Raw genomic sequence first — 26,068 nt, forward strand, 5'->3', positions numbered from 1 at the left:
TCTGCAGAAAATTACAGATACCTGTGCAAATCTATACAGATATCAATAGACACTGGAGTGATGTACAGATACGGTATATGTACAGTACAGCTATAGAAGTTTTGTTTCTCTAAAGTAATCTATAGTTTGTTTTTAAATAAACAAATATCATACAGAGTATCTATCTCTGTTGATCTGACAGAACTAGCTGGTGGAAGATAACCTTCGCTCAACCCCTAAAAAAAAATCTAAACAAAAACAAGTTTATTGAACGGGGCTGGTCCGCTCCGCTCTGGAGCGGTGTAGCCGGAGCTCGGAGCGCTGTGGTTGTGTAGTGGCAGCTGCTGTCTCTGGGGGAGTGGTAAGCGGCGTCTCTGGGTGTGGCTCTGGTCCGTCCCATGTTTTACTTACTTAATTCATTAGTGCCAGGGAGCAGTGCCAGTAGCAGATCTGGAGTGCTTCAGTACTTAAAAACTACAAACTGTGACCGTTGGGCAGAAGGCTTAGCATCGCACACGTTTTTTTTTCTTTTTTTTCTTTTTTTTCTTTAAAAAAAAAACAAAAACCCAAAGCTTTAAACAAAGTCTCGCAAGGCAGGTTTTTTTTTCCTCTTTTCGTTTTCCTTTTACAACACCTCGTTTGCTAGTGTGATTTATTTATCCTCAACTTTATCCTTTACCACTGGAAAAAAAAAGACGAGAAAAAAAGAAGGGGAGTGCGAGTGGTGGCAGATCCTCCCCCATTTCCTGGCGAGTTTGTTCTTTTCTTTCTTTTTTTAAAATTTGTTATCAGCACCCTACATCACGCAGTGGGTGAAGCTTGCTTTTTTGCAGCCTTCTCAGTGCCGGGTCGCGTGGCTTCTTTGTGTACGGCAGCTGCTCCCAAATGCATGGGCAAACACAGCGGCTTGGCACGACTTGAGGGCTTTAAAATACAACAACACCAGCACTGAAGAAACAGCTACTAATATCACTGGAGACCGAGCGACCTAGTGTACATGTATAACCGAGTTCTGAAACTACTGTAAAAAGGTGGATTTGACTAAACACATCTCTATCTCCACAGCTGTAAACCACACAGCGACTGGAGCAGCACACATATCACTCACTGGAATGTGGATATAACAAGAACGAAGAACCAAGAAAAGGGAGAAAACACTCTGGAAAAGCAGTTACCCCGATTTGCAAATTCCTGTATCCAAATAAATAAATAAATAAATAAATAATAATAATAAAAAAAGGAAATCATGGATGTACGGTTTTATCCAGCTGCTGCTGGGACCGGTATATCAGGAGAGCCGCCTAACCTGGATTTATCCCAGTGCCTAGGGTACTACAACTATAATAAGGTGAACAATGTATTTATTATTGAATTGATTAATTAATGTATTGTTTTTTGTATTTACACACACACACGGTGCATATTGATTTGTGCATTGGTGAAAATCGTTACGTTGTTTATTTATTGTTATTATATTAACCCCTTGTTTTTAAATGTTTTATTTCATCCGGTTTGTGTTTGAATGGATCATTTGCACGGCTGGACTCAGTCAGTCAGCCAGCAGTGAACACTTTGTACTGTAGTGTCTTCAGTGCTGCAGCTGGTCCACGTTCTTGATGCAGACCACTGTTTTGTGAACAGTAATTACTGGTGTGTAAAAAGTGCATCATCATCATCATAATAATAATATGCTGTTTCTTAAACTTCCTTGCAAGTTTTTTATTCTATTTTGTGTCAACAAACAACAGTTCTAGAGAACCATGTCAACGCTTGCTTCGGGTGATGTGTCATTTTCGATAAGCAACCAGAACAATATACAAAGGGTCCAAGGCTCCATTTATTTCAAGACTTTTTTTGGTTTTTTTTAGTGCAACATTGATATATACAATACAGTTAACTTCCATACACGTGAGCCTTGATGGAATGCTAGATAGCTGCTTAAGAGTATTGCATTGCAAACGCAGCTTTCCAAGCGAGCCTGCATAACTTTCAATTGCATACTAAAACTTTTTAGATGTATGATGCTATATGCTATACAGTGCAAGTCTGCTGCCATACAGTGCCGTGGCGGGCTTTTAGGAAAACATGGTATCAACAGTTGGAGATCTCTATGAACAAAGAGCTGTCATTCAGGTACTGTTCAAACGGCACAATGGCTGGTCGATTTGAAACCAGAAGGACTGAGGGAGGAAAAAGGTGGAATTTAAAAGTTATTGATGTGGCCTCCACATCATACTGGACCCGAATGGGTACCGGAGGATCCATTCCAGTTCTTGTGTGGGGTTGTTCTATGGTGACCTTTACTCTCTAGTGTAGTGCCAGTGATAGTGTGCAGTATGTTTTATACATTCTTATGTTTGCATGAGTTTGAGATGGTTTTACTAACACAGGGACATCCTTCTATTATTATTATTATTATTATTATTATTATTATTATTATTATTATTGCATCTCCCCCTAATAGTTTTTGATTTGATGGAAAGGTAAGCAAGCACACACGTCAACAATTATTTAAGAGAGTAGCCTATACAAAATAAACACAAGTAAAGCTTGCATGCACACAAGTGCCCCTCTGTAAACTAATCTAGTCATCTGTGGTACTGTGGCCCAGTTTGAGGGTAGAACCCATCATGTTTCTATTGAGCTGTTAATATAGATGACAGACTCCAGCGTCATGAAATTATACTTGGAAGCTGTGAAAATAACTAACCTGGCAAAATATTGACACTGGTAATTCCAATGATCCTGATCGCAGTACAGTAAATGCATTAAGCATGTCAATCAGCCAGAGAGCATTTTAAAAGCAGCTTGAGATCGTGCAGGCTTAGTTTTGAATCTGAAATGTTAATGCCATTCATTAAAGACTTAAACTGTGGTTAGCGGGATTGCTGAATTGCTATACTGAATCAAGCATTAGCAGGCTTTCATTGGGGTTTTTGTATATCACATCAAAGCCATTCAGACAGTATTATTAAACGGTACATTGTGGCAGATTTATAGTTGCCAAAATAAGTTCAATGTATATGTTGTAGTTCTGTATGCCTGCGAAAGTTGTAATTGGTAACCAAAGTGCCTTTCAATACAAAGTACTTTTACACACTTGCATGTTAGAATATTCTATATAAATGTTTGGCATAGCCTTGGAAAAAGGGCTTGTTTTCTTTTGTTATAACCATTAAACATTCAATAGTCTTGAAAACAAATGTAATAAATTCAAGGACAAACATTTTGACTTCGAGAAAGACTTCTAGTTGAAACGTTTGCCATTTATGAAGTTTCTTTTAGTATTTCTTAAATTGTTATAACGTTGGCAGCCTGGACGTGACGTTGAGTTCATGTGGCAATTAATGGAAGGCAACAACAGAATTTGCTCCAGTGTTCAAAATGTAAGCTAATTAGCTTGATGGTGACTATAGGGCTTTGCAAAATGAATAGTTAGGGTACAAATGTTTTAATTTTCTTTGATCATGATATGCTTATTTACAAGCCAAGTTGTATTCTTTTGGTAGTGTTTGTATATCATGAATCAACCTGTGAACTGTGATGTACTGTAGCTTGCCTTTCATTAAGGTGGTGACATTATGTAGCCATAGATACGCTAATAGAATGTCACTGCAAAAACAAACATCAAATGAACATGTCTGTTATATAAACCGACTCAAGGTAGTAATAAAAACACCCAAATCATTGTTGTAAATATAACCCAATAAAATACACGTGTGTGTGGCTTATACACAAACCCTGTATATGGGCAATACAAAACCCCATTTGCTTACTCTATTTGTTTGATCCATAGCGTTCTCTTCTAACCACTAAACGATTCACAGATTTGTAAAGCACCACAATCCGTGTTTCATGTGTTTAGTTTATTTGGTGCGTTGCTGAAAGTTTTCCATCGCTTGTGCAGTTTGGGAGGTGCTTTCTCTGCACCTCCATGCTATCCTTGCATTTCATATTGAATACGCTGGATTATGTTCAGGTGTATGACAGAGTTGTCTCAGCAGGGTGTTGCTTTAACAAAGTGCTTTGATATGAAAGTTCTAACGTGGGGGGAAAAAACCAGAAACATCACTGGTGAAGATTCCTCTTGACTAATTATTGAGTGCAATTCAAGAATTCTGTGCGCTGTTGTACATTGTATTTCATTTATAGGAAACAGCAGTGGCAGCACTTTTAGAGTGAAATGTATTAAACATGCAGACCGAGTATGATGTTAAAGATCTTCAGTGAATTCAAATCAAAGTGCGCTGGCAAGTGTTTAATAAGTATACGTGTGTCCGTTCCTGTAACTGGAAAGTTCTATAATGGTTTTGTTAAAAAAGAAGCAAAACTGTCTCGCCCCTCCCCATACTGTAATATGAAGCATATGGTGCTGTTTGAAAGGGCACCATGCAATGTGATTTATTTGAAATCAAGTACTGTAGCACTCAAAAGGAGCCGGCAACTAGGATTCTACAGGCTCGGCTAATGGCAGGTTGATTCTGATACAGAAAAAGTTGTTAAAGTAATTCATCCTGTAAGGTACCATGGCTGACAGTGCAAACAAAGTCCTGCTTTGTTGTTCCCTCCGGTAGAGTAGAATGCAGTCCATTTATCAATTCCCCAGCACTGCCAGAACACCCCTTAATGACAACTAAACTGAAGCCTCAGGAAGACATTTAAAAGGATGCATCAAGCACTTCTTGTCCAGAACATTTCAACTGTGTGGTTTTTTTTTTTTTAATTTTTCTTTTACTTCAAACAAACATTTGCAAAGCAGACCGACGAACAGTATTCTGTCTAACTCCGAATGTCGGACCTGCGAACTGTGCTGAGTTGGTTGGCCTACTGGGACTAGAAAAATCAACCCAACGTGTATCACTCTTAGATCAATGATTTTAAAGATTCAGAAATGCAGTGTTTTACAAATGTGGACCTTTGTGATAGTACAGATAGTTGTTTAGCATTGTTTATTTATCTTCTGTTGATAACTATATTGACTGATAATTCCTCATTGGTTTCCATATTAATGATGCTTTGTGGTGGATGTGTTGTGACACGCAAAGGGAATGATTGGATTAGAATAAGAACTTGCAATACCAGGCTGTGGTTGTCTGTTACAGTGGTTTTGTTTTTTACTGTGTCTCCTCATACCTCTTTAGGTTGATACACTGTACCGTGGCGAGCAAAATCTTTTCTAGGCGTCAAATAAATATGAACACATTTTCATATTTCAAACCAGGTCATTGTGATTATTGTGCTTAATAACAACACTGCTGCACCTGAAAATCACTTTCCAGGCACACAACCTAATCAAATCGAATCTAATCTAATAAAGAAATAGAGCAGAACGAAATAACTAAATAAAACCGCTTCCAAGTTCTAAAACGGACCAATCAGACTTTTTATTTAATACATCAAAACGTTCTTTTAGTAGCTCCTGAGTAAAAGCTTTGTTGAACGGACCCTATATTGCACTGTCAACATGTTTGTGTTGGAAACCACCATGGTACAGTGCGCTTGTAAAGCGCTTGCTTTGTTTGTACACTATGCTTCTTTGAAAGCACCATTCTCTTGAAAGTAATGTGTTTGGCATTAGCTTAGCACGTCCTAATTCCTCAGTTTAGGTGCTGGAGTTTCCATACTGTGTTTCAACATATTCTTTGACTGTATGTCCGAAGCACTGCACTAAAGCAGCCATCCCCACAAAGCACGGTGTGCACTGTGTGTGGGGTTGATCAAGAGTGATTTTTATGGAAGTGTGGTGTATCTACAGGAAGAACCCTTAATAAAAGGGGTTACTCCTGTCATTATGACAGAAACAAGGCTTGCCAGCTCAATCTAATTCTATGTATACAAGGGAAATTCTGTAGTGAAAGATAGTAATCCTGGCTACTATACAGGTACACTGTTTCCATGATCATATATCGTAAAAGGAAAAGAAAAAAAAAAAAAAATGTTTTTAATCCCACTCTCGGCCAGAAGTCTTTGCCCTGAAAATTAGAAATGTTTAAAAACACACGCTCTTTCTTGTTTCTTCTTATCTAAACGCAGGAAAGCATTTACAAGTCATGCTTTTATTTTTTTAATATGCACACAAGTGCAATCTTTCTACTCTTGTATAAGCTAATTGGATCATTCCCTTGGGGTTGCTATCAATGAGGTGACAGAACATGCCGGTGACATAGTGACATTGTTAAATTTGATTGTGCCATCTTTCATACCGGAGAACGCTTTGGTACAACAGGACCGTCACCAGTAATTCTATTGGTGTAACTGTATTCTAGGCACATCGTGGCATCTGCTTCATTATGCATTGCTGCATTATTAAACTATTTATATTGCATTTTTTTTTTAAAGAGTAGCCTTTTGCAAACTTGACCACATTTTTATATTACTGCTTTGTTTCTTTCTTTTTAAAGACTGCTTAGGTGCAGTGTGGTCATTATTTATAGTCAAGATCAAGTTTGTATACAGTACAATGTTAAGAACATAAGAAAGTTTACAAACGAGAGGAGGCCATTCGGCCCATCTTGCTCGTTTGGTTGTTAGTAGCTTATTGATCCCAGAATCTCATCAAGCAGCTTCTTGAAGGATCCCAGGGTGTCGGCTTCAACAACATTACTGGGGAGTTGGTTCCAGACCCTCACAATTCTCTGTGTAAAAAAGTGCCTCCTATTTTCTGTTCTGAATGCCTCTTTATCTAATCTCCATTTGTGACCCCTGGTCCTTGTTTCTTTTTTTCAGGTCGAAAAAGTCCCCTAGGTCGACATTGTCTATACCTTTTAGGATTTTGAATGCTTGAATCAGATCACTGTGTGTCTTCTTTGTTCAAGACTGAATGTCTTGCATTTTAAACAATGCTTTTGCTGAGATCACATTATATTTATATTGGAAACTACTACCCATATACAGTAACTGCAGTGGGCAATATGAGCTTAGATTAGAAAGCATAGCTAATGTCCAGCATGCACTGGATCTTATCAGATCAGTGTGTATTCTTTTATAGGGCTGTGATATTCCATTTCTGTCGGACTCGGTATATCACTGACAGGATCAACCTCACTGGCTTATTACAGCAGAAATCCCATTTTCCCTAGAAGCTGGTAGTACTTTGTATTAAGCAGATTTCAAACAGCAAGTCCATCATTTCTGGATGGGTGATTTAATAAATCTCGTGTGTCATGCAGAATGGCTAGAATTCCATTGGTTTTGTTTCTCTTTGGTATGTAGATACGTGCTGCAGATACACACATTTAAAGTTGCTCCATAATAATCCCTGAACTACAGTAGATGGTATTGTGAAGATTCAGTTAGTCTTTCTAAGAGGTTTCATCCTTTTCTAAAGGAAGTAATCTGAAATAATTTAAGGGCATGAAATAGTACAGGGACTGGATCAACCATTTAAACTGCTGAAACGCACACAATAATCAGTAATGTTCCTACAGTGTACGTGAAATACATTTGTACAGAGTACCAGGAAGATCAGTCTGCATCCGTATTAATGATACAAAAAAAAAAGTCTTTACTAACTACAAAACACATGGGTTGTAGATTTATTTATTTATTTTTTGCAGTGCTCTAATATTTATTACACATGGCTATTTTGAAACTGGAAAAATATTTGCTTTGTAGTTATCTCAAAAGCTGTACAGTGATTGCTTTATTGCTGATGCAGTTTTATTGGCCAAAATGCTTATAAAACATGTCTTTGGACATAACTGAATATTGCATTTTAGGATTTTATAGAAAGGCTCACTTAAAGTAAACCCAGTAAAGCTGTTTTCCATGTGTGTTACACAAGTTAATGTAATACAGGAGAGCATGGTGTGGGTATAGTGCCGTGGAATAAGGAGTGGAGGGTAAAAAGGCATCCACAATTCCAAACACTCTGCTGTAAGGTCAAAAATAACATTCAAATATGTATTAGGCTTATTTCTTATTGAGTTTATTATTCCATTCAACAGTACCTGTTGAGCCTGGTGTAGACTAGCCCCCGAGGGCTGGAGTTCCCCAGCATGCTACAGTACAGAGACACCTCTCTGTCAAGATTACTGGGGATCAGGATTCATTGATTGTACAGTATCAGTGATTCATTGATTTATTTTACTACTCAACTTGGTTCTTTTAATGGCCAAGACAACCATCCCATGTGCTATTATTTCATTTGACTCTCCCCACACCTGCAGGGATTTGAAAAGCATTATTTAATGAGGCAAGGAAAATTTCCACAAGCTGATAAAGAGACGAGAAACGGAATGGTTATTGTATCGGAGAGATTATGGACAGTTGATTAAAGTGTTCATTTCGAGTTATCCAAGGTTAACCTTCCGTAATGAAACACTGTAAAAATAATGATACGCTGAACAATTTTCATTAAGGTTTCCTGCCTGTTTAACTGCGCTGTGACCTTCAGTAGACGGATTGCTCATTGGGGAGAACATTGAGCACCCTCGTAGTCTAAGACTGTGTTGTATTTGGATTGCGTTAGGGTTACATGGTTTAATGCAGGGTGTGAATCAAATTACATCTCTTTCCTTTTAATGTTTCTGGTTTTGGAGGTCTCGTCTCCAAAGCACAAATTGCACCATTTTTACAAAAATAAGCAAGAAAATACTAAGCAAGTTTATTTAATGTAAAGACTGGGCATGAGCTGTTTGTTTATACGTTTAAATCTGCCCCAGTCCCCAATTCGATTCTGATTTTTGAAACCTGCTGAAATGGTTTCTGATGAACCCCCCTCCTTCAATATGTCCTGTTGAGGTGTTTTCCACCCCATCTACTGTAGATTACAAGAGTGCAGTTTGAAACGTTCCTGGTTGTACTATCAGTTTTGTAGGACACACCTGAGCTTGTTGCCTATACACACTGAGGCTAATCAAGCTTGTAGCAAAACCTGGAATGGGAGAACTGCTATACAATATGAGTCTTCATTCCACCCCTGTTGTGAAGTGGCTACCATGTCCCGCCTCTGAGCTGTATAGTGTCTGAGATCCTGAAGAGGCAATAAAAATGCCACTTCCGTTCTATAACAATAAATCAGCTAGAAAGAAGAGATATTGAAGTATTTGTACTGAAGTCTGTCCAACCTATGCAAAGGACACTAAAGCAAGTCTACTAGGGGTTCTGCACTGTAGTTTTAAAAATAACGTCTGTAAGGGTGTGTGGCAAAGTGGTTAACAGTGTGCAGGTGCAGGTGATCAATAATCAGACAGACAATAATAATCCAGGTGCAATGTTGTTTTATTTGTATAATCCAATTGCCTGATGGCGAAACAGCAGTAAATAATAACAATGTTAATAGGCAATACAGCGGCGTATATTGCTCTGTTTTAATCCCCGGTTTGGTCCCGTTTAATAATAGTCACGTGTGGGTGGAAATGAACGGAACACAGACACAAACACAAGTCCACAGTGCATGCTCTAGTGCTCGTAGTGAAAATACAGTTCTTTAGTGAAACAAGGTGAAGTGTTGTCCAGGTTCGTGCTGGCCTTAAGCGACAGCTGCTGGATTGTGTTTAGCCGTCTAACAAAACACAGACAGTGTATTAATAACGACAAACAAACGGTATTATATTCACGGTATTACAGCATAGTTCTCCTTTCAGTTACCTTCTAACCATTTACAAAGAAACAGATCACTTAACTACATCCCCTTAAATACCTTCAACAATAACCCCTAAGTTAACGATTGCAACCGCTCCTCCAATCCACGGCTACCACATCGTTTCCCTTCTGGGTCGATGATTTAGTGTACTGTAGCTCCGCTCCTTTTCAAGATGGCCGACTTCCGCCCAACCCTGGGAATTAATTGTTGCTCCATCTAGTCTACGGTACTCTGTTCCCTTTACACAGTGCCCTCACAGTTCGGCAGGGAGATCTAACACCAAGAATCATTCGATCTCTGTCACAGGGAGGAAGAACTTTAGCATTTTTTTTTTTTTTACAAAAGTGACCTTGTGTACTGTCATGCTTCTGTGTTTTTTTGCTCAGGGCATTACAGTATGGAGCATGGTGTAACCTTTGTAAGCCACAGACGATGTGATGGGCTGAAATACCTTGTAGCCGACTACTGCAGGACAACTTCTGTTTCAGAGCTGTTTGAAGACCATAACAATGTACATATACATTTTTGAATTTGAAGATTTTTAATTTAGTTATCGGTTATTTTTAAGTTGTGCAATTCGGAGCAACGGTCATGTGTACAAATGGATAACAATCGTAGACAGACAGGCAGGCAATTTTAATTGCCAGTCAAACATTTATATTTAGTGAGCATATCTGTAAAGGAAAATTAAATATTCAAAAGCATGAAAATATTAGTGACTTTTAAGTCATATCTCTTTAGACTGCTTTTGTATATATATATATATATATATATATATATATATATATATATATATATATATATATATATATATATATATATATATATATATATAATCTCTTTACAGTAGTAGTGTTTTCTATGTAAACAACTACTGGCTGGTGTGAAAGGGGATTGTTATCAATAACAACATAATAATTACCTTGTCTATGGGCATGGTGCTACAGTATTATTATGATAAATGGATCTTACAGTACATGCCAAATTATCATGTGATTGTTAATAAGTGACTGTTATGTTGTCCGGATTGCTGCTCTGCCAGTGTAATAAAAAAAAGCAATAACTTCAATATAGAAAGTGCACTGTAAATAGCAGCTTCATAAAGTATGCTGTCGACAAGTGGAACCTTGCACAGTGCTGGAGTGTGAGCATGTGCAGTATGCAACAAGGATCCTGTACAAGTGCATTCAGAAGTCAAGAATTGTATGACCTGTTATTGAGGCTTATGCAACTGCTTTTATTGTCCTTTTTTATTCTATCACCAAAGTTGATGCTCTGAATCATAAAAAATAATTTATGTTGAATCCAAGTTGCTAATTTGTTGTCAGTGTACAGTAGTAACTGGTGGGTGGTGATACAGTAACACGCTCTGTGATAAACTTTCATTGAGTCATCTAGTGTTGCAGTATGTACATCACATCTACCTGAGACAACTACAATAGCCAAGTTGCATACGGAAAACAACTTACTAGCACAGTACATTCATCAGTGCATTTACTCTACAGAGGGACGCTCGTGGCAATTCAAATGCAGATGTGTTTTTAGCACCAGTATGACTGCACGATCTGCTCTACTGTACATACCCAAACCACTAAAAAGTATCAGACCCCTAAGTATTAAACCCTATATTGCAATAGAAATGAAAGGCGTGGCTTTCCAGTTCGAGTTCGAGGCCAGGGGTGGGGTTAAGGATTTTCGTCATTACATTGCGTCAGTCAGTACACTCCAGAAAGACAAACAACAAACAACATGGCGGGCAGCGAATGTGATGAGAAAAAAGTACAGCCTTGGGATGCTGAGGAAGTGCAGGCTCTAGTTTCTCTGTGGGCAGATAGAAGTGTTCAGGAAGATCTGGACTCGTGCGTCAGAAATGAGAACGTTTATGCCCGGATTTCTGACAATTTGAAGCAAATGGACATAAACCGCAGGTACAGTAGACTTAACTCACACACTCAAACACAAAATTCTACGAAATTTCTCATCCTTGACCTTTATTATATTAATATAAAGAAAAGAATGCGGAAAATAAAACAATTCTAAACTCATTTACAAAAAATATAGCAAAACAACTATCCTTAAACAGAATATCTGGCAAATCATATTTTTAAAACCTTCTTTTTTCCCCTTCAACAGAACTAATTGAACTTTATCAGTTAAATTTGTGTAAAGAAATTCCTAATATATTTACAAAATATAGCAACTGTCTTTCGTTGCGTGTGACGTCGGTAGCACGGATCGGCTCTGCAGTGGAAAAACAACCCAGGCTCTTCTTAAGCGCGCCGTGAGGGCTCGGTACGGCCCTGGCGTGGCTCAATTGTACAGTGAAAAAGAGGCATTTGAGGGCCATCCAGCTCAGGGTAAAGGCAGACATGGAGAGCTGGCATTGTGTCTGGTGCTGACTCACACGTACTGTATCTTCAGGGTAAACCCCCTGAGTTTGCAAATTTGGTGAGTCAGGTTGGTTTCGTACTCTCTCTCGATCGATCTATAATAAACTTCACATTAAAAGTATAGTATGCACTACTGTAATAACGTTTCCAGCGAATACATAGAACCTTGAAAATGAATGATTTTACAGGAGTTTACGTAGTGTTTTTTTCAATTACAGATCATTATCCCTTGCTAAACCACATGTCCCTCATTAAGTTTGATTCAGATGTATCATGAAGATCACATTGAAGAGATCCAGAGTACATTGTTAGGAAGCACAGCCGCTCCCTGCAGACCCAGGTCTGACAGCGATGCGAGAAGGCAGGTCAAACGAAAGCCTAATGAAGATGAATGAAGAGACATTGCTGTACAAGAGGCACGTGGTGGGAACAGGGCCCTGGCTGGTAAATGTGTGGTGCAACCTCACAGCTTCATTTATCAGTGTCATATTTAGGTGTAGAGTTAGCTCTATTCCTCTGATTCGCCCTGAAAGGATAGGTCAACTCTAATATTTATGGCTTTGGTAAAAGAGTTCTTAAGTGTCTGCTTAGCTGCTAGTGTGTGAAGGAGATAGTAGACACTTAGCAGAGGGAAATGGAAATACTGTACATGTTGAAGGTGAAAGTGTACAGTGTATTGATATATACTGGAATCCTCTTTCAACTTATTTTTTAAGGTGTTTTCGCTTTTACTTTCCCGGCCCAGCACATGACTAAATTATATTGATTGTGTACTGTAACATCATTTAAGATATACATTAAAGATATACATTAAAGTAGAGATTCAGCTTTATACTAAAACAACAAATTATTACCTAACATGCATAAAATGAAAAATAACATGCACAAACTAATTTCATATAAATTTTAAAAGTATTTGGGCAATCAACATATTTCTTATGAAACCCATTCATTGCTAATTATTATTATTTATTTCTTAGCAGACGCCCTTATCCAGGGCGACTTACAATTGTTACAAGATATCACATTATTTTTACATACAATTACATTATTTTTATTTATTTATTTATTTTTTTTTACATACAATTACCCATTTATACAGTTGGGTTTTTACTGGAGCAATCTAGGTAAAGTACCTTGCTCAAGGGTACAGCAGCAGTGTCCCCCACTGGGGATTGAACCCACAACCCTCCGGTCAAGAGTCCAGAGCCCTAACCACTACTCCACACTGCTGCCCTGATTGACAATTATCATGCTTGAAAACCAACACCTGATGATAATTATGGAATAAATAAAAACATAATCATCAAGTGCTGAAAAATGAACTGGAAATTAAAAAACAGGTAAAACTAAAGAGTACAGCAACAATCTCAAAATGGCAATGATACAACCAAATGAAAAATGAGAAACTACCAGAAAAATAGCAGAAAGACTCGTTTTACCGAAAAGCACTGTGTGGGCTTTTATTGACAAACACAGGAGAACAGGAACTACTGCAACTAGCTCCAGATGTGGAAGACCAAGAAATAGTTCTGCCAAATCTGAAAAAATCGTTCGAGCAGCCCGGCAGAATCCTTGCATTGCAGCAAATATTTTTTGACATAAGAATTGAGATAAGATCAACGATACCATAACAAGATGAATGTCCATGGGCGAAAACCAAGATGCTTAAAAACAATACTCAAAAGAAAGCGATTGGAGTTTTCCATTGAATACTTGAAAAAGCCTGATGATTTCTTCAACCAAAGTTTATGGTCAGATTAATCAAAAATATAACTTTTTTTGCCAAGAAAGCAAGAATATGTTTGTAGGAAGAGGGGAGAAGAATTTAAAGAAAAGTTAATCATGCCCAGTGTTAAACATGGTGGAGGTTGTGTGATGGTATGGGCTTGTTTTTCTTCCTCAGGCACTGGCGACCTTTGTATTGTAGAAGGATCAATGAATGCTGCAAAATATCAAGACCTTTTACAGTCTCATTTGGTAGCCAGTGCTAGAAGGCTTATTGGACGGAAGTTTGTATTCCAACAGGATAATGACCCTAAGCATTCTGCAAAGTCTACAAAGGAATTTCTGAAAAAAAGGAAGATTACAGTTATGGATTGGCCATCTCAGTCCTCAGACTTGAATCCCATCGAGATGCTGTGGATTGACTTGAAGGCTGCTATTGCAAAAAGGAAACCAAAGCCGACTGCAGAACTCAAAGTTGTTTGTGTTGTAGAATGGGCAAAAATGTCTCCGGAAAGATGCCAGGAACTGGTTTCAAAATACAAAAAAAGACTTCAAGCTGTAAAGGAAGCAAAGGGTGGGCACACAAAATACTAATGTAAGGGTTCCCTAATACTCTTGTGTATTTATGCAATAATTTGTTGTTTTATTATAAAGCTGAATCTCTAATTTATATCTTTCAATAGAACAATTTGAAATTATAGAAATCACTTTCTTTATGGTTTTTCTCATTTTCTTTAACTGACCAAATACTTTTGTCTGCAACTATATATATATATATATATATATATATATATATATATATATATATATATATATATATATATATATATATATATAAGGTATGACCCTAAGCATTATAATTACTTTTCATCATATTAAAGATTGTATGATCTGCCATAAATATACAACTTATCCATTTCTCTGGCCTTAAATGCATGACATATATTGTGATTGCAGCATTTCTAAGAAACACATATTCAAACAAAAAAAACAAACCTGTCTTGCCAGCAGCGGTAAAGAACATACTGTGCAGTTCAGAAACTGGCTACAGCTGATTCCTGCAAGCAGAACTGTATGGTGTGCGAGATGCCCTCTTTAAGAGGCAGCATACCATTGCTTGCTTGATAAAGGCTGTTTTGTAAACAGTCCTGATTATGACTGGCACAAACTTAGCAATTGCAAGCCTTTCACATACAGTACAACATGTAGAGCAAGAAGCAGCGTCTGCAAAGGTTGTGTTGGTTATCGTGTTGTTTTTTTAGTTGTTATTACTGATTTAATCGTGGTGCATTCTTATTAGGTTGTATTGCTGTTTTGCAATCTGGTGTGTGTTTGTGAGTTCTTTTTATGGGTGCACTTTAGTTTAAGAATTCATTATTAACTTCAATAAATGTGGTTTAGCGATTGTTACCAAAGAATAACAATCAAATTGTAATGACACAAATCTAACTTCATGACCAGTAATTCAAGTTCATTATACAATAAATAGCTCATAAATGACTTGTGGCACTGTCTTGATCTAGCCTGTCAATGTCATTGACTGTCTTGTATTTCCTAGAAATTCTTTGTAACACACTTATAGATGCATGTGTAGCGGGCAGTGTTGTGTCATGCGCTGCCGCTGTGGATGCTGCCCCGTGTCGGTGAGATGTGTTTAAGACGCTTGCTTGTGGTGCGCAGGGTTGCTGGTTCGCCTCCACCCTGTTGCACATTATTGACTGTTTGTAAAGGACTCGTAAAGTAAGGTGCTACTGTTTTTTTATTATTAGATTAGCACTTTCACTGGTATTGTAGTACGACTGCAGACTTTGCAATGGAATTTGAGTGCTCCTGCACCTGATTGTGTTCAGCACTTGACAGGTTGGTTTGTTTTGTTGGAAGGATCTGACAAGCTGAGGCTGAATAACAGACTTTAGATAATATTCCTATACAGCTCCACTACAGGCTTTTACTGAACAGCAGCTCTGTGTAGCAAGCTGAGGGTCATGCAGCCACACGATAATTACTCTGCAGCTTGTGGAATAATTTCCTTTGGTATACAGTATTTTGGGAGACTTCTATACTTATGTTAAAGAGGTGTTATTATCATAGTTTATTACTTGTACTGGAGCCTACCTTAAATAAGGGAATGGATTTCATTGCTGGACTTAAAGTACAGAACCAGAATTGCATTGGTATCAAACACAGCCTAGATGTATCACCCAGTATCTGCTAGCGGATACTCTATGCTGGGTACATAGTTTTTCATAACACTAACTCCTATTAAAAATACAGCAAATTAGATTTATGTTTGGTTCTGTGGACCTGTCCCTTAATCAGACTGATTTTTAAAACCATGTTAAGTGCATATTTGTCGTATACTATACAGTAAACCTGGTTTCATTTTTCTCCAGTTAATGTTATGCCCTAATTTACATAATCACTGTGTTTTATTAGGCTATTAGTAATGGGATGTCCCTCCAATAACACTGTAAATAGCTGGAAAAAAATACAAATCTCCACCAAGGAGTGATGTGTGTGTGTGTGTGTGTGTGTGTGTGTGATTTATATTTATATTACACATACATATGCTGTTGCTGTTATATTTTGAAGTTCGAAAACATTTGTGGTCCATTTTAGAAGACTTTGGGAGCCTCTGGGGCACACCAAACTGGCACAGGTCAGTAGATCTCTCTGGAAATCATGTCCACACTCTTAAAGATCCCAGTAATTCATCACCAGTGGCTACCCAAGCTTTTTCAAGATACAGGTGCCGCATTAAGTGAAAAGCAAACATCCAGAGCCATATGTTTCTATAATTCCAATTAATTTGCTACAGTCATACTGTTAATCTTTAGCGACTTGTTGATCGGCAGTTTCCAGACACATTGCTGGAAGGCACCCAGTTGTATTTTCAGCAGCCTCTCTGTCAGTAGCACAGGGCAACATTGCCACAAATTGGAATCGTGTACAGTGCTGGGAAGAGAGCCAAAATTTAAATTAGACAATAACCTTTGCTCCCTATATTGCTTCTACTTTGCAGCTGCTGGCAGAGCGATGTGTTTAATACAGTCAGCCCTGCAGTGTATAACAGACTGATGTATGAGTCACTGCTCAGCACTGTGTGTTTCTCACATTTATATAGATTGAACACTGGTTGGTGATGCACTTAGTTACAGTGATAGAAACAACAAGCAAAACTAGGGCTAGTGGGTCAGTATTGCGTTACTGCAGTGTTTGAGATGTGCTTCCCTCATGAGAAGCTGAATATGAAAACAACCCTTATAATATGTAGTTAAAACAAGCAAACATGCTTGTCAAGGTAACTTTTTATGTAGAACACAAAGGACCTTTGGTTTAGTTTCCTAGCTTTTTTAAAAAATTATATATATATACACGCATTAATTTTCTTAACAGGTGACATACTATATGGTCTTATATTATTTTCAAAATCAATAAACACTTGTAACTTAGGCTTCTATTTATTTATGGAATATGTGTATTGCAGTCATGCTGAAATGAGATGGCATACAGTCCTGCTGGAACTAACTTGTTTAATAAGTGAGAATTTAGCCTAGATTCTAACATGTGAACAATGGCTGCATCACAATACATAGCTCACATGGCACTGTGATAAATTCCACAGCCTGGATGCAGAACCAGACAGTATTTTGAGAGAACAAACAGACTCGTCTTCGGCAGAACTCAATAGACTATCAGCCGTGAAACAGTGACAGAGTTTATTTGATCAGAATAGGAGCAGCTGTTAGTAACTTCATCCAGGGAACTGACTTTGCCTCTAGAGAGAAAAAAACTAATAAAAAAAAAAAAACTCAAAAAGAACCTTTTCAGATGGCACATAAAAATTTAAGAAATAATATTTACAGTGCCTTGCCTTCCTTCTTGGCAGATAGCCAGCTACCCATCTCAAACTGTAGAAACATCAAAGCTATCCACAGGGAACAACCCTGGACGTGGGCTGCATTCAAGACACATTAAATTTTTTTTTTTTAAATAAATCTAGCTATGCAGGAAAAAATATTTCCAGAATATACAGTGCACCTCCTTTATAATGTGTTGTCGGGAGCTAAAGTTATGAGACTGTGCTATTTGTGTTCCACCTTATAATGAAAATTAATGAGCTTGAGGAATTGCATTACGGGTAAACGGGAGCCCTGACCACAGTGCCTTATACCGGGGTCTGGGGTAGAACGGGCAGCCTTACAAAGAGGAAGCACTGTAATACCCACAGTAAACAAAGTACCAAAGAAATACACTCTATTAAATTAATAAAGTAATTAAATAAATAAGACGCTGGCTTTCTGTACCAAAGCCCTGCTTGTTCTGTATTGTTCTCTGAAGTACATTGATTACCTGCTGAAAGCAAACCAGGGTAAAAGCGGTCCGGGGATCTGCTGGAAAGCAGCCTCTGGCTTGTTCCATCTGGATTCTTTTACTTTCACACATTTGCATCTTCAAATGTTGGCAGGCGTATTGCTTTCCTCACACTAATGCTGCCCCGGATTAAATATTCACCGGCTCTCGTGATTGCTTCCCATCACTCTAACCCCTTAAGATTTTGTGTATGTTCCACCTTGACTACAAGCTATCGTTTTTACCAAAAACAAAGCCCACCTCAAACAGAACCATCTAGAGAACATTACACATCAGTTTGGGATTAGCCATTTACGCTGTTTAATTTACAGGACCGGGTCCAAACAGTAGTTGGAAGCAAATTAGATGCCAGTCAAAGATTATTAGTGCAGGAACAGCAATAAAAAAAAAAACAAGCCACAAAAAAAGCAATCCAGTATCTTATCTCAAAGCTGTCGGTCTGATATGAGGCGAATCTGGGAAGATTCTAAAGTGCTTTATGCTGTTTGCAGCAGCTAATCCGGTTTCCTAGGAGTTCTTCTGGGAGAGAACATCACATAATATGTCTGGCAATCTACTCATAATGCTCATTTAAACAAAGTGGCCAGTCCAGGCAGTGTAAGCGACAGTTCTACGAAACTGTGAAAGAATATTTATTTGTATGCACAAGTTATTTATAAATTTGGTGTGTGTGCATGTGTGTGTGTGTGTGTGTGTGTGTGTGCATGTGTTTTTCAGCAATGTCCCATGCTATTAAATGAAAAGGCCTACAGTTTGTATGGATTAGTTCCACAGGTATAAAACCAAAGTAGCAAATTCCATGCTTGTGAGCCATATATATATTAAAGTACCCCATTAGCAAAGAACATGTTGCATACATCACTAATATATTTTACAGGAGCCACAAAAACTATTCATCAAATCTGGAGTTTATTCACTGCCTGAGCGGTAGGTCACATGGCAGGATTGCAAGTAGACCATTGGAGTAAAACTGAGCTAAAGCACAGGAAGTGATTGTGTACCAAGAAGCAACATTTACTTCTGTAGCGTTGTTTTTTTTTTTAATACTTGCATGTTCTGAATTGACGTACAAGCAACTAATCGAAATAAATTTAACAGAAGGAACTGGGGGTTAGTGATCATATTTCAAGTGCAAACAAGATTAAAAGATAAGAAATGGATTTAAAAGCTTAGACTCCTACTGTATAAGTCAAGGACACAATTGGATTGCGAATATCTTTTAAAAATCCTTTCCTGCCTCTCTCACGACAGTTATCTGAAGCAAATGTAGTAGTAATAAAATGAATAGCTAAGTGCACATAAAGTATCGTGTAAAAAGCGATGATGATCAATATGAATGTGCAGCCGCTGAATTTGTTTAGACAGCTGTCGGTTTACAGAAAATTGCACGTGCTGTAAATTACTTTTTGTTTGTCCAGGGCCTTGACATCAAAAGGTAGTTTCAGAGATTGTGTTTACGTAGTAGCAGCTGCTTAAGGAAGAAAAGGGGGAAGATTGTGATTGAGAAAATAGATATAGTGCATGTCAAGTCTAGAAAATAAGAACATGGAAGAAAAAAATGAACGCTGTGTTCAAATAATGTTCGCTGAGCCGCAAAGATTTGTTCTGTGAGTCTGTGGCTTCTGAAAATTAAACCCAGTTAAAACAGAAGCAGTATATGAATAATTAAAGGAACAGGCGATTTGAACAGTCTCACAGTACTGTAAGTGTCTGGCAATAAACACACACTTTCATGTTTCTAAAAAGTAAAATCCCTGCTCTTTAGTGCCAGCATTTCTCCTCACAATGACACTGCTCCATCAAGGTTTCCTTACATATAAATCGTCTTGATGCTTTCCCTTCCAAGCATATCTATAACAAAGTATTAAAGCCACAATGTGCAGTAATTGTTGAGTTAGTTTCTGTTTGCACCACATTAAATGTACTGCCTCTCCAGTTAAAATCCTGCAATCCCACTTTCACAAGTGACCTTTCCTGCTTTCCTGTTTAATAATGTCGGTGATCAAGCGGTCCATTTGGTTGGTTTTGTTTTGCAATTCCATTCCAAATAAATGCAGCAAAACGTTTGGCATTCAATGTGGTAGATCTGATTGCTAAGCTTACATTAAACGCTGTTGATTTAGACCTCCTGTGGCTGCCAAAATGCTTTCCGTGCATATTGTGCTGTTTGCACTAATAAGGCTGAAGTAGCATTAGTCCGGCTTCTCATCTTTTAATTACAGACCGTTCATTGTCTGCCCTGACCCACTTTTTCATGGCTCCCCACCAGCAGCACAGACTTTGCAATCTCACATAATTTAATTTGGCATTTTGTTCAGTCAAACAGACTGTGAGCATGAGGAGGAGGAGGAGGAGGAGGGGGGGGGGGGGGAGGGGGGGATATATTTAAAAAAAAACAAAAAAAAACCTCACCGTTTGTTCCTAATTGACGTCCCTCTCATCCATTGTCTTGCCCACTGCGCTGACAAACATTGGTCAGCAAGAGGAACAAACCCTGAGCAACTGGTCCAGCAAGATGTGGAATCACAGAGAGGTTGTGAAGATTCAGCTTGGGGAATCAAATCGTGTCATTGAACAGGGGATAGCTACTGTATAGCCTACTCTACACAGCACTGTCATTTTACATGATGATCTCGTATGGGGACGGATACAAAAAAAAAACTCTTGTAGTCTTTATGGGGACATTTTAATGCTATAGTGCTACTTTGGAGGTTAATCTTTGGATCCAAATGCATGATGACCTCATATGAGGATGCAATCCCCCCATATAAATTGAAAGCTGTTTTTTTTTTTTTTTCAGCTATTTTCAATATTTCATGGATGTAAGGGTTAAGTGTTTGTGCTATAGCTGGGATAGGGGTTGTGATTGCTACGGTACAAAGTAAACCAACTGCCAATGACAGGACCATGATAGAAATGTGTTATAATGTACATCACAAGCACATGAAATCAAGAAGGGCAGTGTTTGTATTCAGGTTTGAGGCTTGAAGTGTCTCTGCAGAGGAGCCCGCTTCCAGCTCCAGCGAACGCCAGTATCGTTTTTCGTTAAGTATAATATTTCATCTCTTCTCGTAAATGATGTCCATCGCACAAGTTCGTATTAAAGGATGAAATTAAACATTTACAATTTTTTAATCCTTCTCCTGAAATGTGTTCAAGTAATTGCTACCCCTGTTTTCTGTAATGTCAGCTAAGAGTAATGTATACGAAATGTGATTATTTCTTTTTTTTTTTTTTTTTTTTTGGAAAGACGAGTAATTGTGCAATTTTGTAATTTTCGAGAGATGAGCTGGATGAAGGTTCATTTCTGTTCTGTCATGCTTTGGATCATGACAGCTAAGCCTGGTATGACAATAATGTTGAAGAATAGCGTTGCATGCCATGGATCTAGAGGTCCCGTGTGGGCTCTGGCAGGGGCTATCAGCTCAGAATCAAACCTTGTATAGAAGCAAACTTCAGGTAGGAGCATTCGACTCCTGAAGCCACCTGCTGTGCCAATGCTGAGGGCATGTGTTTCTGTACTCAGCAATGCGCTACGCTGTTAACACTGTTACTGGGTGCTTTTTGTTTGTGTTTCTCCAGGGTATATACTAATTAATGGATACCATTCGCAGTTGATTAGCTGCAGTTCCTTCAGTAATTACATTCACAAGCTTTAACCGTACAAAAAAAAAGGGGGGGAAGGAAAAAACAACTAATGTAGTTCTAATTTCACTGTGGGCTTAATTTGAGAAATCTGATTGTTTGGGGCCCTTTTAAGATAAAAGCCTTTTATTGTTTATATATATATATATTTATTTTTTTATTTTTTATTTTTATTTCCCTTACATATTGTGTCAAGAATGAGTTGGTAGTACAGTTATTAATTATTAAATAGTTTTGATCATAAAAAAACAGATTAAAAAGGGTCTAATTTAGTTTGAGGCACAGATGCCAGTTTGTAATTCTTCATTGTTCTGTTCTGTCCCAGTTCTTTGTGTTGCCTGTACCCAGTGGGGCTGGAGCTGGGTAGTCCCTGCCCATTAAAAGTGACGGACATCAAAAAACTGTAAAACAGGGGCACTGTTGTTACATTGTTCAAGCCGACCCTGCCTCTGCATCGCTGTTTTCAAAGTCTAGTCGCTGCTACATGTAGCTTTCTGTTTTCAATGTCTTCACTGCTGGTACGTACTGTAGAACAATATTGCCTAGGGAGGTTACTGAAAGTTAATAACCTAATACTGTATCTTGCACTTGTGATGCAAAAATGTCATTAATTGCCATCCTGTGGCTATGAATAGCCACCCTGGTTTCTCATTACTTTTATATTGAATTAGACGTGCCTGTGAGCCACTTTAAAGTGACAACAGACTTCCACACAGCAACGCACACGCGCACGCACACACACACACACACACACACACATACCTCTTGAGCAAACAATGTGCTTACCCACTATAGAGACCTGGTGGGCCATTATGATGAAAATTAAAATAAGAAAATATTTGATGTTTTGTTTTTACGCAGTCTTAGTCTTTCAGCGAGCGTTGTTACACTCTTTTCGTGTGTTTCTGTGCGCCGGTGTGTATGTATGTTTTATATTATAAATGATGCAATACCCACTCTCACTGCAACAGCCACAGTGTTGCAGAGATTACTGCTGCACCTCCTCATTCTGCATACATTCAGTAGCTGTTGTAATTGGTCTTATTTGAGGAGGGTATCTAAAGCATGTTTCCATTTTCATTTTTCTTTTCTTTTTCAGTTTGGGAACAATAACAACTACATGAACATGGCGGAAGCAAATAATGCGTTCCTTGCAGCTAGCGAGGCAAGTATACTGTCCATGCTTTTCTCCTTGTAACAAATACTTTGATTGTGAAGATATCCTGTATGCTTACTGTAGGCTGTGTTTTTCATGCAGTGTTACAAATATAATGCACATCATTTAGCCTCAATAAATATAAATATGCACCCGAGTTAAAGAAGAAATTGACTGGTTTATATTCAGGACGATAACAGATTTATAATTGCAAAGTGTAACTAATCCCTTCAAACGATAAACAGTACACCGACACATCAGCCTAATCCCTTGTTAATGGCAGTCAATTAGTCTGCACTCACAAAATTCACACCTTCAGTTATTCTTATTAACATAACAGCACTGGAATACTCACAGAACTCAGCTTCTACAACATCAGCTGGCTCAGAATGAACCAGTGACTGCATGTATCAAGCACAGATGTCCTGCACATCACAGGCTCTTGTGATGGCAATACAGATCACAGCAGTAAACATCCCGTTGAGAGGAATTACTGCACTTCAGTAATCCTCAGACAGCGTCCTGCTTTTCTAAATCATCTCACTGTTTCCAATCCTATTGAGTGGTGTTTGTTCATGTGATTTAATGCCCCCTCATAGGTTAACATGCTAACCCTCAAACTCTGGTGTGATGCTGCATGCAGACTCATTGTACACACAGCACACAGTACAGTGAGGTCTGTTTATGCGCGGTCAAACTAAATTAGACCCTTTTTTTATTTAAAGCTATTCAAGCACATGACATAGATTGTTAATAATTTGCAAAGGAAAAAGAGAACTAAGTAACTATCAACTGAACTATTTGCATTAGATAATATATTCAATAGAGTATCAAAGTGCCTGGTTGGATAGATAGGCATGGAAATATGAAGGCTTACCTGCACGTGGTCATTTACAGATAAGCATGGTGATGCATTGTTAAGCAAAAACTAGTAAATCTGTACTGTAAGCATGGGAAGATGCAACATTTACAAGGGCACCAGCATTATACAGATCAACCACTGTTTTGATCAATTAAATAGAGCAGGTATAGAGAAAGATGTTCTATCAGAATAAATCAAACAAAAACTGGGATATTCAATTTCTCGTACATAAAAGTGTGGGGTTGTAATACACGTGCACGAACGTGTTGTTACAGGGATGCAGCTCATATAAGAGCGGTGGCAGTTATAACACAATGATGTCATATGGTTTTCAGGATTGCTTGCTTCCATGAAACCGAACCAAGATAGAATAGGCAACAACTTGTGGTTGAGCAACCAGAATGGTGTATTGGTAGAGAAACACAAAGCCAGTGTCCAAGAACAATATGATGTTTCATTCTGGAGTTTTTTCAGTTTTCTTTCTCCAGAGCTCTGCTTCTGGCAGCTGTTCAGAAACTATTTAATTCCAGCTGTGATAATTCACAGTGTCAGACGTTGGCTGTTAAATGTTGATATAACAGTCCTTCAGATTTGCATTTCGTCAAAAGGTACAAATGTTTCAAGTGCTACGGTATAGAAGGCATTATACTGTAGCATGCATTCTAAAGAATGAAATGTAACAATGTAGTGTGGTTCTGGTATATGGGGATTAATCTCAATCAGTAGCTCAAACTGTAGCAGTATTGGGCTGGTAACGCTAATGTGCAGTACATTGGTTTAAAACATAGATTGTGGAAATAAAGCCCCAACACATTCCTGCAAGTGTATTTGTTATTTCAGAAAGACGCAATATCAAGTGCTGTTGTAAATGTTGATATTTAAGCACCAGGTATTTTGTTTTTAAGCTTTGATAGTGACACGTCATTATTAGAAAGGCATGGTTTTTCTTGCATGTGTCAACTGCCATCTCCCATATAAAATGTATTCTATCTGAATACATGACCGCTGTAGTACGTTTTAATCTGAAAGGTAACCAATGAATGAATTCTATGGTTCATATGCTGTGCTGTCATCAAGCACAGTGCCAACTTTACAGACACCTGCATTGTTAATTGAATACACCACAAGCATATTGATACTCAAAAGTACATTAAAGCCGTAACAGTACGATAACAATGACATTATAACCTGTGTGTTTTCAGTAATTAAGCTGTCAAAACAATAATTTAAAAAGACATGCATTTTCAGTCTCTGAACTCTTCCCAAAATCACATTTGAGGTGTTCGCAGGAAGGCTAATGAAGAATGCTAAATGCCTCCTGAACAGAGTTACTGTGTATCTCTTGCACTAATTCTGTATGTTCTATTTCATTAGGCAATAATGCTGTACCAAATGAGACACAAATTACAGTTGCATCTGTTAGTGCACATTCTCAACCGGCACAGTGCAATTACATTTTTTAGCAACAGCTCTTGACAAATGTTTGAACCAGATTTGTGTGCAGATACCAGCAAGATCCACCTAATAAATCTGAGCAGAGCCTAAAAATCCACTCATGCCTCTTGTACATTTCATCAGTTCTTAGCTTCAGCAGAAATAGAGGACAGCAGAGTTTGTCATCGAATGAACCAGCCACTCGACTCGGCACCAGGCTGCTGCTGCCATAGCTGTTCAGGCTGGAGTGTTATTGCAGGGTAACGTGCTGTGGAATTCCAGTGGAAGCGAATGGCAAAGAGAGGTTCCACTTGTCATATACAAATTTGCTACATTTAGTCTTGAGTCTTGGCAAGGTCATTTTATTTTTTTTAAGCTTTACTTTACTCTCCTCCTAAGCTTAAAAGCAGCTGAAAATTAGATTTAAGAAAACCGATAACAATTGATTTTTATTCACATTTATTATATAACTAGCAATTTTATCACACCGTTTACTCATCGGCATGCCCTTTAGTGATGTATGCTTACATTGTATTTCAAAGATTGCTGGTTATAGATGAAGCTAGTGGTGATAGATGACATGTTTTCCACCATTTGCTGTCAGTCCCTGTTCTATTGTTCGATTGCTGGAGATAAGGACATAACTATTATATACCTCACAGATTAGACTCCGTCGATCAAAGAATATTGACGCATTGAAAGTAGCAGTCTCAAGTTCCATGAAGCTAATGTAATCTGATTAGCAGAAAATATATACTTGGTTTGCTTGTCTGTCGCTTGGAACTGAACTCCCGACTGCCGTTTAGCCAAGCTATTTATATCACCCCAGGTTCGGCTGCCGGAGCGGGGCTGAAGCGTCTCGTCTCACGGAGAACGCTGCAGCTCCTCTCGCAGTAAAAAAGTAAATACATTAG

The 26,068-nt window shown here is 38.2% G+C and overlaps 1 protein-coding gene across 2 annotated transcripts in view; it reads left to right on the top strand.

The window, feature by feature from the left end:
- The first annotated feature begins 321 nt into the window (after positions 1-321).
- Positions 322-26,068, top strand: part of tox3 (TOX high mobility group box family member 3) — a 37,501-nt gene continuing 11,754 nt past the window's right edge. Inside the window, exons 1-3 of one of the 2 annotated variants that reach the window (XM_034040472.3) lie at positions 322-340; positions 1,045-1,327; positions 22,802-22,867. In XM_034040472.3, the coding sequence (XP_033896363.1) occupies positions 1,226-1,327; positions 22,802-22,867 (168 nt within the window). In that variant the 5' untranslated portion in view covers positions 322-340; positions 1,045-1,225. Of the gene's footprint in view, positions 341-392; positions 1,328-22,801; positions 22,868-26,068 lie in introns of those variants that run through there. The other variant, XM_034040473.3, reaches the window with a different exon arrangement.

The sequence above is a fragment of the Acipenser ruthenus genome, chromosome 19, assembly GCF_902713425.1.
Source record: "Acipenser ruthenus chromosome 19, fAciRut3.2 maternal haplotype, whole genome shotgun sequence".
In the NCBI taxonomy this organism is placed as follows: Eukaryota; Metazoa; Chordata; class Actinopteri; order Acipenseriformes; family Acipenseridae; genus Acipenser; species Acipenser ruthenus.